The 13179-nt window shown below is 46.7% G+C and overlaps 1 protein-coding gene across 2 annotated transcripts in view; it reads right to left on the bottom strand.

The window, feature by feature from the left end:
* Nucleotides 1-3412: 3412 nt before the first annotated feature.
* PEPD (peptidase D) overlaps nt 3413-13179 on the bottom strand; it is a 145737-nt gene continuing 135970 nt past the window's right edge. For both annotated transcript variants that reach the window (XM_041490575.1, XM_041490574.1), the window contains 2 exons: nt 12026-12217; nt 3413-4056 (listed from right to left, as the gene is read on the bottom strand). In XM_041490575.1, coding sequence (XP_041346509.1) covers nt 3907-4056; nt 12026-12217 — 342 coding nt within the window. In that variant the 3' untranslated portion in view covers nt 3413-3906. The remainder of the gene's footprint in view (nt 4057-12025; nt 12218-13179) is intronic.

Below are 13179 nucleotides of genomic sequence, written 5' to 3'. Positions count from 1 at the left end.
GAGCGGGACAGGGCCAGGAGTGACCGGAACACAGGGACAGGAGTGACCAGAACACAGGGACAGGGACAGGCGTGACCAGAACAGAGGGACAGGGCCAGGAGTGACCAGAACACAGGGCCAGGAGTGACCGGAGCAGCGGCGCAGCCTCTGCACAGCACCTTGGCCTTGTCCCCGCTGGGCACACACGGCTCCAGCCCCGGCATGGGGACAACCACCCCGGCCTTGGGGACAGCAGGGCAGCAACCCTGCCCCTGGAGACAATGGGACAGCGACCCTGGCCTTGGGGACAGCAGGACGATGATTCCTGGCCTTGGGGACAGCGATCTTGGCCTTGGAGACAGCGGGGCAAGGATCCCTGGCCTTGGGGACAGCAGGACAGCAATCCCTGGCCTTGGGGGCACCAGGACAAAGATCCCTGACCTTGGTGACAACAGGACAAGGATCCCTGGCCTTGGCTGACACTGGAACAAGGATCCCTGTCCTTGACTGGCACCGGGACAATGATCCTTGTCCTTGGCTGGCAGCAGGACAAGGCCCGGGAGGAGCAATGGCTCTGTGCAGCACCTCACTCGTGATTGTAACAAATCCATGTTTTAAACGTGCCCCCAGCGAGAGGCTGCAAGAAAGGGCTCAGGCTTATTCCAAGTCCCCCCGCTGCCAAAGCAGCTCCAAGGGGCAAGGGTTGTTTCTCCCAAGGTGAAGCAGCCCAGGCTGTGTGGCACCAGAGAACCTCCATCTCACCCTCTGCTGCAGGGCACAGAAAATTTCAGTGTGGACCTATAAAAGTTAAGATTTTCCTTTTGACTCATTATTCTTAACTCCAGTCTGTGGCAGAATCCAGTGCCTGTCCGTACACAAGGGGTTCCAGCACATTTCAGCAGGAAACCTGATTCCCATTTTGTCACCAAGGGCAGGGGTCTGCCCTAGCCCCTGTGAAGAACCTGCAGCAGGTAAATCAGCAGGTAAATTCAGAGCGCACCCAACCTCGGGGAGCCCCAGCAATTTGCTGGAACAATTTACATGTATCATTTCAGAAGTGCTCAGATGTTTCTAAACACACAAATTTGCTCGGCGTAAGACACATTCTGTTACTTCTGTGCCAATTCTATTCAGGTCTGTTTGTGCCAAGGGGAAAAGGCATTTGTGAAAACATGACAGAGTATAAAATATCTTGATGCAGTCAAAGAAAATTTGCCATAACCTGTACTTTCACCCCATTAATACACTTAAAATTATTAAACACCACTTTTTAAAATATTAAATATCACTTTGCCTTTTTAAAAAATGTTTATTCCCCCTCCCTTCCCCAATTTAGGAAAAAAAACGTCTAATTCACTTTTTGCTTAAGTGGATAAAAATGATCATAATTACAGAACAATCTTCTGGAATGAAGGATGAAATTTACATTCACGGAGTTCGTGGGCCTGGTGATGAAGGAGAACGGCGAGGGTGGCAGAGCAGCAGCATCCATCCCCGCCCGCAGCGGCGGCGGCGCTGCCCGGGCCCGCGGCGGCCGCGCCCCGAGCGCAGCCGGTTCTGCTCCCGCAGAGCCCGCCGGCCCGACCGGTTCTGCGGCCCAGCCCCGCTCCTGCCGACATCCAGCAGGCAGGGAAGCCTCCGCACTGCTCCGGGGGACGGCACGCTTGAAACAGTTCCAAAGCTCTCCAAATGTGCGCAGTGTTGCTGTAAAGCAGTAACCGCTGCGGAGCCTGAGCAGCAGAGCAGCAGCAGCACAGCAGCAGCAGCAGCAGCAGCAGCAGAGCAGCAGCAGCAGCAGAGCAGCAGAGCAGCAGCAGCAGCAGAGCAGCAGCAGAGCAGCAGCAGAGCAGCAGCAGCAGCAGCAGCAGCAGCAGCAGAGCAGCAGCAGCAGCAGAGCAGCAGCAGGTTTAGGGGGCCCAAAGCACGGAGCCATCCCCGGGGCGTGCTCAGAGCCTGCCACAGGAAAATGCCTGGCTGTGGAGGGAACGGGGCTGAGGCCACGAGCACTGTTTTGCACTGAAAAAAACTGAGTTTTGGGGGCAGATGAGTTCAGGGCAATGCCAGTGTAGTCTTCTGTGTTCTCACATCTGCAAGGCTACCAAGCAAAGTCTGATGTCCTTGTGCAGGTACTGCATTTCAGAGGTGGAAGATTCTGGTCACCACAGCAGGAACATCAATACAAGCTTCTGACCTCACAACCTCCCCTCCTGAAAAAACTTTCCCTTCACAGTCAAGAAGTCAAGTGCAGCAATTCCTGCACTTGCCTCATACAAACCAATGTCAAGAAACCTCTAAAAAAATGTAAATAAGCTTATTTATTAATTGAGTGACATGAATGAAGTCCTCTGGATTGTTTCACAATGTTTCTTTGGTCTCCCACGTGGAGTTTCCTACACAGCAATGGATCACCAGGCTGTTGGGAATAAAGGGCAGGTTCTTGTCCCACTGACCAACCCACTCAGCAAAAGGAGCTCTCCTGGAGCAATGTTTATGAGGATTTTTGTGGAAATGATTTCAGGCCTAAATGCAGTGCTGGGGGCAGGCACCAAGGCAGTGGCAGTGGTTTCGGACACCACCCAAGCCCAGGCTGTGCTGTGCCCCCCAGGGAGCTCACAGTCCATCCCACTGCCCACGGGTCAGGGCCTGGTGCGAGCAACAGAGCTGAGCTGCTGCCACCAAGGGCTGAGACACAGCTCAGCTGATCAGAGGGAAATCCTTCAGAGGGAAATCCTTCAGAGGGAAATCCTCACCGGGCAGGCACTGAGACCCAGAAAGGCCCTGATGCTCTGCTGCGGCTTCAGCTCCCCCTGACACAGCAGAGGGATGTTCTGAAGTGGCTTTGCAATCAAACTGCAACAGAAGCTGAATATTGATCAGGAGTTGTGATGTGTAGAGTGAGAAAGATTATTTTTATGTAGTTACCAGCACCTAGTGCTATTTTATGATGCAAGAAGTGTATTTAATATCCTGCAAGCTGATGAATATCTACAGTAAAGAAAAGCTTCTCTTGGTAATTTAAATCTTGCATGAGTGGAAAATAATTTTGTGACCAACATCAATATGTTTGTATCCAAATAATAATTACATTATTTCATTCTGAACTCTCTAACACTGAACAGTTAAAAATAACTCTATCATGCTGCACAGCATATGCTGCTGAATGACCACGAGCCCTGCAGCAAAGATATTCCCTTCTTTCAACTTTTAAGGGTCATGAACACCACAGCAATCTGTGTTTTTAAGGAACAAATAGATGAACAAATCTAATGAGCATGGGGATGTGTTTGAAGGATCAGTACAGCCATTATCCAGAGCAGAAAACTCTGGCTAGTGAAGGGTCAAAGTCTGCAGAACACAAATTGGTAGTAGGGTCAGATAAAGAAGCAGGAACTGGAGCAGAAAAGTAAAATGACCACAAAGTTGTGAACACAAATGATGCCAAGGTGAATTTTAATAAAAATTTGATTTTGCTTAGTGCATGGATACAGATCCGTAAGAAAAATGTCATTATGTTCACTGAGAACAACAGATTTTTATTTCTGTTTTTCACAGTACTTGTGATGAAGTTTAAAAAAGGACTTGAGTGTGTTACAATTGCTCATAGCTTTCAGATAATCCATTTGGTGTTTTAGAGTCCCAATCATCAAAATTCAGATTTAATTGCAAGATACATCTGAGTTGAGATCTGACAGAAGTATAAGCCCCACTGATAAGGCAGCAGGGTTATTTGGCTGCCACTTGGTCACGTAAACTGCTGATGGCAAGCAGCAGTTGAGTTACCTGGGCTTTCTACCTTCATTTTTAATGCATTAATTTTTCCAGCTGCCTCTCTTGCTATTAAGAATTGGATGCATTTTATTTTATATGCTGCAGCATTAAATCAGAATGATGACTGATTAGTTGAGGCAATAAGTATCATCCTGAAGTTTACTGCTTTTGGCTGGAGAGGCAGCCAAATGATTTGGCAGTGCTCTGGCCTTCTGCCATGAAAGCCTCTATTTCTTCCACAGTCCGTGGCACACACGTGAGCAGCTCCATGCCCGTGGCTGTCACCACGATGTCGTCCTCGATCCGCACCTGCACAGGGAGCACACCAAGGAGTCACCAGGGAGTTCAGGTGGGCAGGAGAAGCCTCAGGCTGCAGAGCAGCAGCAGTGAGGGCACACGGTGCTGCAGCCCAGGCAGAGCATCCCCCTGCGAGCACGGAACTGCCACCACCAGCACCTTGGCACGGGGCTCTGCTGCTCCAACTCCCCTTGGGCCCCTGGACCCTCCTGGGATCACAGCAGCTCGGTGGTGACCCCGGGTGTGCTGGTGGCCTCACCCTCTGCTGCAGTGGGTACACCAGGGACAGTCTGAGCAAGGTGCTGCAGCAGTGAGTTCGTGCTGCGCCATGCTAGGGGCCAGTAAATCTCAACCCCCTGAGAGCAGGAGCAGTAAAAAGAACATTCCTCCCTGGATCTGCTTCCAGCCTTCTCAGCACACGCCTTGCTAGGGACAGTGCCTCCTGATGCCCAGTGTCTGCCCTCAAAGCTGTCCTGTTTCTGAGCTGAAATTCAGGTAGCTTCTCTTTGCACTTAAAACTTTTCTCTAAACACAGTAAACTTTCAAAGCGAAACTCTGAACATTAAATACCTTGTGGCTGATATTCCACACATTGAATTTTGAGCTGATGAGAAAGACCTAAGCAGGTCAGACATTTCCTTTAAAATACAATCACTAAATTTCAAACCATGGAAGGAAAAAGCAGATCCTCTCAGTTTTTCAACTCTTGCTATTAAAATGAAAAGTGTGCTCCATTTCTGTTTGTCTCTAATCTCTTCTTACCAGTAAATGTGCCTACACAGTCATTCCCATTATCTTATCAGAAAAATGTTGCTAAGTTGCTAAGCTGCAATAAAAGCAATTTTAGTAAGGTGCAAATCCAAAAGAACACAAACCCTGGGTACTCCCACCTTACAATTGCTTTAATTGTTTCTGACCTCTTGACATTTTCAACTAAAAATAAAGCTGGTTAACATTTGTTCTTCTGATTGCAAAATAATCCATTTGTTCAAACAAAATGAGTCATCCAGTCCTTATTAAACTGTTTAATGATGTCTTTGCCAGATTATTTCTTTTACTTGGTATCAAGTTAAGTGTATTATAAAGCAGAATTAAATAAACAAACTCCATTGAGTTTACACATTTGTTTTGGACAGCTGTAAATTTGAAAGCTGTGAGGCTCTGTATGCTCAGTGTGCCTGAAAGGCTGGTGCCTTGCTGCAGAAGAGATCAGCAACAAATGCAATGACTCTGCACTTGAACAGAATTTATCAAGATGGGCTTTTTGATTCACTGTTTCAAATCTGACTCTGAGCAAAACACAACCCAAGATTCAGCAGGAGGGCTCCACTGCATCCAAAGGCAAATCCTGATGTGTGCCTGTCCTGCTGGGTCTTGGGCCTGGGCAGAGCCTCCCTGGGTGGACCAGTCCCTGCCAAAAACCTGATGGTACCAGGCTAACCCTGCAGGAGTGCCAGCACCCAGGGACAGACCTGGGAAGATGGCAAAAGCCAAAGCATCACATTGGCAAGCCCAGCCAGTGTAAATAGAGCTGGACACAGTGATGATGTGGGAAGTAAAAATGTCAGTGCAAAATTAAGTCTGAGAGCAGAGGGAAGGCCACACAAAGCTAGAACTGACTCTGCCTACAGAGAGAGCCTTTTCCCAAGCAATGCCAGCTTCACAAACCTCCCCCTGCTTGAGCTGAAATTCCCCAGCTGCAGCAACTATCAGCCACAATTCAGCCTCTTGACCAGTAATGTCAGCAAAAAACCAAGAAAAGTGTTTGTTCTTTCCAGTTCAGTGTTTCATGACTTCATGATATCTCTGCACTCTTTGGGAGGATGAACTGACTTAAAAGCAGTCCTACAGTGGGGAAGAACAATTGGGGCAAGGTGTCTGTCCACACTGCTCTCTATCTAGGCCACAAGAGAGCTGGGAAATAGGTAAGAGTCGTGAAAGGACCAGGGAAAGGAAGGCACAGTGAGGTGAGACAGGACTGACAAACAATGGACAAAGAGAGCTGGGACTGGCTAAGGAGCCCAGGTAGGGAGATCCTGGTGGAGGTGAGAAGTGAGACATCCTGAATGAGGAGAGCACACAGGGGCTGGAGCTGCCAAAGGCAGGGAGCTGAGAGTGACCAAATGGAGGAGTGCCATGCCCCACGACTCCTTGTACAGGAGGAGCATTGTTAGGAGATCATACAAATGCTAGGACATCATACAATTGCTAGGAGATCATACAGTCTGTGCCACAGCACAGCTGTGATCTGCTGTGGAAAGCGGGAGAGCCAGTACTGTCACATCAGCCTGCTCAGCATCAGCACCTCCAAATGGTCCATGGGATGTGGATGGAGGCACACAGAACCACTGCTCCCTGGGACCACCCACCACTCCCTAGGAACACGCCTCTTCTTTCCCCAGAATCTAATCCTTCCTCTGCTGGATGAATCTCACCTGAAATGGATGCTTGCCACAAGAGAGAAGTCAGATTTCCCATTTTCAGTGCATAATTTTTCCTTTGCCTAAAAGTAACGTGAGTGCAGAGGAATAGGCTCTCAAGGGGAAGGAAATTATTTCTTTTGCTCTCTTCCTTCACATTCTCCATGCTTCACCCTGAGTTTAAACTCAGCAGCAGCACGAAGCAGCTTCAGAGGACCTGCAAAACCTTCCCCACAGGAGAGCCTGTCATTTGATCTTGTCTTCTATCCAAATGGAAAAAAGATGCTTGATCTCTCTGGCAAGGCTCACTGGTTTGGGACTGCCTTTCCCAGAGGGGGACAGTGGTTATGAAACTTGCTCTCAGAGCTGTCCCTGTTTGCAGGCTCTTTGTTCATTAGTACTGCTTGTTTCAGGGCTACAGAGTGGTTTGGAGTTGGGCACTGAAGTGTGAGGCTCACTGCACCCCCAGCTTTCAGAGTGCTCTGCAAAAACCTAGGGGAGGCTTTACTTTCTTGGTGTGAAATGGCAGACTTCAAAAAACCACTCCTGTAAAGATGCAGTGGCCAGGACTGCCCCAAAAATGCCTTTTTCTTATCAAGGGTAGTGGCATGATCTGTCTAGCTAGACCTGATTGCACAACAGCCTAACACCAGCAACAGGCCATCATGTGGCTCCACTCAATGGTCCCAGCTCTGTCCCAAAGCAGGGCCTGGGGGCACAGCCAAGGACAGCACAGGAGTTAAATACCAGGGCTGCTGTCAGCTCTGTACAGCCTCGCACTTTGTCCTGACTTACTGATACAGCCATGCTCCCCAGAGCCTTCTGTGTTACCTTCCAAGGGAAACAGGGTTGAAGCTCTTACTGATTTCTTTTGGATGATAATATATATATATGAGGCTTTTGACAATCAATAAATTATTTTGGCCAATTTAATAATCCAGATTTGCATGATGACAGATCCCAGACGTCAAAAAAGGCAACTGATGAAATGTCCCCTTTTTTAAAAAAATCTATTGATCATTTGTTTGATTATGGCTGTGGAAATCAGCAACGCTATCACTGCAAGACCTTAGAGTGGGACACTTGTCTGGAAATGGTGACAGGACGTGGCCACACGTGGCACCACCCAAAGCAGACACGCACACGTCTGGCTGGAGGACCCCTGGGTCTGTTCCTACAGCTGGTGTCCTACAGAGGCAGCTGTGTGCAGCCAAGGGAACTTATTTCAACTCAGCCATCGACTTCCCAATAATTTTTTAACAGGGCAAATTTATCCTGAGCAGTTTGACTTCTGCTCAGAGGGACTGGGTAGGAAAGAGAGCTGCTGCACCAAACCCAGGCTGCAGGGCTGGGGAAGGCACTTCCCTGCTGTTCCTCACTGTGGCTGTGCCAAGGTGTTTGCCGTAGGCTCTGTGCTCAGGGAATCTCATCCCATGCTGTAGTCTTCTTGGCACAAGCAGGTTTCATTCGCAACCAAGTCCTCATGTCAAGAGAACCTTTATTTTAAATGTCCACACTTAAATGTTCACATTTTGGTAGAAGAGGATCAATATTAGTAGGGTGAGGCCATGTGCTTTATTAGATTAATTGATACAGATGGGAAAAAAGCCTCAGGTGCCCAGTCCCTTCATCCAGCTCAAAAAGAAGCATTAAACTACAAGCTAAATACAGGTTAGAAACAGCTGGTCTTACTTTAATCTAATTATGTTAATTAGACAAGAGGAAAGGGCTAAAGAAGGTTTGTAAGTACCTAGCAGTAGTTTTTGGGTTGCCTATCACTTCCCTTAGGAGAACTTTTAAAGGAAGCTAAGTATGTACATTGTGACAATTGCTTTCCTATGCAAACTTTTGAAGAAATGCTGTGTAGCACTATTACTGTGATACAATATGCAACATTAAAAAGCAGATGAGGATAACATTTATTGCCTAATAAACAATTTAATTTCACAATACAAATTCACCATAAACTCAGAAAGAGAGACTAATCTTTTGAAAAATAAAAATCAGGACAGAGACAACTTTATGGCTCTGTGAACCAAAGATAGAAGCAGTTATATATCTTGCTCTTTATTTGGTTTAGCATTAATTCTGAGTAAGGGAGGTACTACGGTTTTGAAACTTATTGTAATATTAGCAGATCTTCAAGTTCCTGGGCTTTGTAAATCTGTTTAATTTTTAAATGAGAAAAATCTGTAAGCTAAAGAAAGTAATGCATTTAACACCCATCTGTCTTTCAGCATTTTCTCTAAATTGAGTAGTTTTCAGATACTAAGTCTAGTGCTAGTTCTACAAATCCTAGGGAAAATAAAGCCTGAACAGAGACTGAATGTGTAAGGCCAAAAAAAAAGACTGAATGGCTTTACTGTGTCTTTGAGAAAACATCATATGAACTGCATGAATCAGTAATCAGCTTATGAAGAATGGAAATGTCAAACCCTAAAGGGCAGCATTTGGAGTCAGCATTTCCCCTTCCCTGAGGATTCAGCTGCTTCTCCTGAGCAATACATACAACTGTATGCACATCCCTCTATTTGCACATCTGTGTTTATTCAGGAGCATGTGGGGCAGAGTCCAGGCAGAGCAAAGGTGCCCTGGGCCAGGCACTGTGCCAGCATCCAGCAGCAGCCCTTGTCCCACAGGATTTATGACCTTTGTAAACTGGACCTTGGTTTTGCAGATGGAGAACCGAAGTACACGTGACTGAAATGTCCCAAAATTGGTCGAGGAAGTTTGTGAGGACTGAACCCAACAGCTGTCAAGTGAAGAGTGTAGGGCTTCAGACAGGCAACATCCCCTGAGCACTCTGGCTTCCCCCTGCAGGGATCTGTCCTTGACCCAGCAGAGGTGAAAAGCCCCAGTGAGGAGGTCCCTGAGCAGCAGGGACAGCCCCAAAGGCTGTGCCTGGGTGTGAGGTGTGCAGGAAGGAGGGCTGTGATGGACTGTGCCAGCAGGGCATGGACACCTCACACTGCCTCTTCTTCCCTGCTCCTGCAGCTTCCACAGCCTCCTCATGGCTAACTCCAGCCAGCACAAATTACAGTAAATGGCTACAGGCTTGCCCTTTCTGCCACACTACAGGAGCTCTGCTTCTCAATGCAGAAACTTGTCACAGTGAAGAAAATTCTTGAAAGCCCAAAAAAGACACAAATTCAAGGTGAATTTATGAAAATCCACAAATTCCCTGTGTGGACAAACGTACTTAGAATTACAGTGGTGTTACTTCAGTGAATGTTAGTTCATTTTTGAAGTGAATTACTCTAAACCAAATTAAGAACATTTTAATTAGTGCTGAGCTCTGCAGAGAGAAATGCACAACTTATTTCCTTTTGTAGAATGTGTTTTACTTTTACACTTAAAGGAATTGGACTGGCTGTAGTGAACTCTTCAGCTACAACTGACACCAATACTAGCCTCTGAACTATTAATATCTGTTAGTAAAAAACTGGGTTTACAAGATCTTTTTTAATCCCATAGAAAGAAAGTTTTCTGGCATGCTTTTGTGAGAAATACTCACTCTGGATATACTAGAATAAAACATTTTGTTCATAACTGACCACTCTACACAGCACAAATGGCATCTTCTTTTTATGCAGAATCAAGTCAGAATGGTAAAGATGGAAAAACTTATTTTGATTGCTCTATAATCCAGCTTTTGTGAAGAATTCCAAAATATTCAGATGTATTCCAGTCTTAGATTTTATTTTCATTCTTCTCCTGGACAAAATCAAGTGACAACATCTGGCTCAGGGTATGTGTGTATTATTATTTTTTCTCTCTAAGTAAAATGTATTGTTCACAGGGGGATCAGAGACTTAGATTTTTGCTCAATCGTTTTTGGGCTGCCCCTTCTTTTAGCAAAGTTTGTTGGCCAGCTCTCCTTACAAGTCATCATTACAGGAAGCTAAACAAAAATGAGGGAACAAAGTTTGCTTGAAATCTCTGGAACAAAAGTGCCTGATCCAGCAACTTATTACCAAGGTAGAGATCCCAGGCTGTCACTCCTATTCTGTGCAACCACAGGCAGAAGGTGAGCCACAGGCACACCTCAGGCTGCAGAAATGGAGTGGGCATTCACAGCCATTTGGGAAAAATGTGGGCTTTGCTGAGCAATTTCGGGAAAGCCCACCAGGAATCAATTCAATTGCTGAAAAACTCCCACAGAGTATTTACATGGAAAACGAAGACAGTTAAGCCTGTTTCCATTGCAGTGTCAAGCTACACAAGCACATCACAGTTTTCTTTTAAAATACATTTCAGTGTGTGTTGTCACACAGAATGTGCTCACAGAAAATGCAGAATTAGCTGCCTTTTGTTCACCAGTACCTCAGTTGTCTGGCTGGCAAATCTTGATAAAGAAACAACACAGAGACAGATAATGTCCCAGACCTCAGCAGTGAATGAAATATCAGCAAGGGTAAAGTCCTGTGTCTCCCAACAAGGCTGCACCCACACCATGGGTGGCTGCCCACATGACTGGGGATAGCACACACAGCTTTTCTGTCAGGGCTGGTGGTTCCAAGGCAGCTCAGACCAAAGAGCTACAGTAATCACCCTCTCAAGGCTGGGGTACAGTGATAAATGAGTCCATGGCAGCAGCAGACAATTCCTAATGAGTGACTTTTCCTACCAGAAAATCACTGCCAGTGCCAGTGACTGCTCGCTGTATTGGGACTTGGCAGAAGAGCCACGGGCAGGATGGGGCACGGCAGCTGCCTGCTCTATCTCCTCTGTGCAGGAACAATGTGGCACCCTTCAAATGCTTGCCCTGCTGAAATAAAAGCCCACTGGAAGCACTGCAACTGCTGAATGCTCTGCGAGGGCGGTGGCTTTGCATGGGAAACGTGCCCTGGACAGTATGTAGAACCAAGAACCCTCCACTTGCCCAGCAGCTGCTGCATGGAATGATTGCCCAGATCACCTCTACCTCCTGTGGCCAATCCTCCTGTGCCCACTGCTGCCTGAGCCTGTCACACTGAGCACGGGGCTCTGGAACCCCATCAGCCATTCTTCTGGAAAACAGGGAAGGCTCCCCCAAGGCACAAGTTTCTTGCCATTCTGTCAATAATCCTGTAAGAGCAATTATTGCTGTTTCCATCTACTGCCTCCCCGGCTTAAACTGCATCAGGCTCTTCTGCCCCAGCAGGAAGCACTGGATTGTGCTGCTGTCAAGGAAGCCAACTCTGGACTACAGAACTCAGTCTCATATTTCACAACATACACGTTTCACACATTAGAAAAAACATTTACCTGGCAAGCCACTGTATGGTGCTGGCAGAGGATATTTCAGTCAACGGGAAAATATGGGTCTATCATTAATCACTAGTAAAAAGCCACATAAAAAATTAGAATAAAACCCCCCAGTTTGTCTGCAGGGTCAAATGGTCCGAATGACTCAAGGTGCTTCTTCAGGGAAGAGCCCTATGTGCAGTACATTACAACTCCCAAAAGCTGTAAGACTTTTGGGAGCTGTAAGAAGTCCCAAAAGACTTCTCCTCAGATACACAGTAAGGACAAACAAAGAGAAAACCAATTAGTGAAAACATCTGTTAAGAATCACTCACCCCACCGAATCCCCTGAAGCGCTGCAGGACGTGGCTGTTGATGAAGCAGGCCTGGGCAGGGTCGTGCAGGGCCTGCTGCAGGAGGTGCTCGATGAAGTAGATGCCGGGCTCGATGGTGAGCACCATGCCCGGCTGCAGGCGGCGCGCCGTGCGCAGGCTGCGCAGCCCCGGCTCCTCGATGCGCTCCACGCCCTGCGGACACACAGCGCTCTCACAGACACCAGCACATGCAGCACCTTACAGCAAGCCCTCCTATGCTGACTGCTCCGTAAGACACACAAAATATAAAAAATAATCACAAAGGATTGAAACTTCGCCGTGCAATTGCCTCCCTCCCATCAATCCTCATTTACAGAATCACAGGATCACAGAATAATGAGGTTGGAAGAGACCTCTAAGATCATCGAGTCCAACCTATGCCCTAGCGCCTCAACTAGACTATAGCACCAAGTGCCATGTCCAGTCTTTTTTTAAACACATCCAGAGATGGTGATTCTACCACAACTTAGCTTTGACATAGAGTGATGACCAGTTTTCAGCTCAACGGCCCAATCTCTTGCACCACAGAAATCTTGGCTTTGGATATGCTTGGTACTGTTATTTGTCACCCTGTTCTTCTAAGTTCTTCTAAGCCATCTGATGTTTACATTCTCATAATGAAGTTTCTCAGGCACTTTTATGTAAATAATTATTGCTTTACATTCTTTTCTGGAGGAGGAGAAATTTGAAGGACTGTTGGTTTGTCCAGTGTCATTGGAGAGGCGGCACTTTCATCCTCCAATCCACTGTCACTTTTGAAAGTCTATAAATGTTGGAGTCAGCAAATCAACTTCCCTTCTTTTTACCTTTGATTTTCCAGCATGCATGCAGTTTTATTTCGTGTCCTATTGTGACAATTACTCTCTGCCTTGGGAGAAAGACTGCACTACAAAGCAAAAATATTTACTTGCGCTATTCCTTGCTCTGCCCTCCCTTGCAAAGTATGGTAAGTGACATGCAAATCTTGAAATGCCCCTGCCACGTCATGGCTGAAACAGCTGAACTATGCAGCAAAGAACAATTTCTCAAAGGATATGCAAATACTTATTCTCACCAAATGTTATTACACATTTATGATCTTGATTCAGGAGCAATGAGTCTACACATGACCTCAT

This window comes from Pyrgilauda ruficollis, unplaced genomic scaffold (assembly GCF_017590135.1).
Source record: "Pyrgilauda ruficollis isolate IOZ18807 unplaced genomic scaffold, ASM1759013v1 scaffold124, whole genome shotgun sequence".
Classification (NCBI taxonomy): domain Eukaryota; kingdom Metazoa; phylum Chordata; class Aves; order Passeriformes; family Passeridae; genus Pyrgilauda; species Pyrgilauda ruficollis.
The sequence above is the reverse complement of the archived record's forward strand: the minus strand, read 5'-3'. Positions and strand labels throughout refer to the sequence as shown.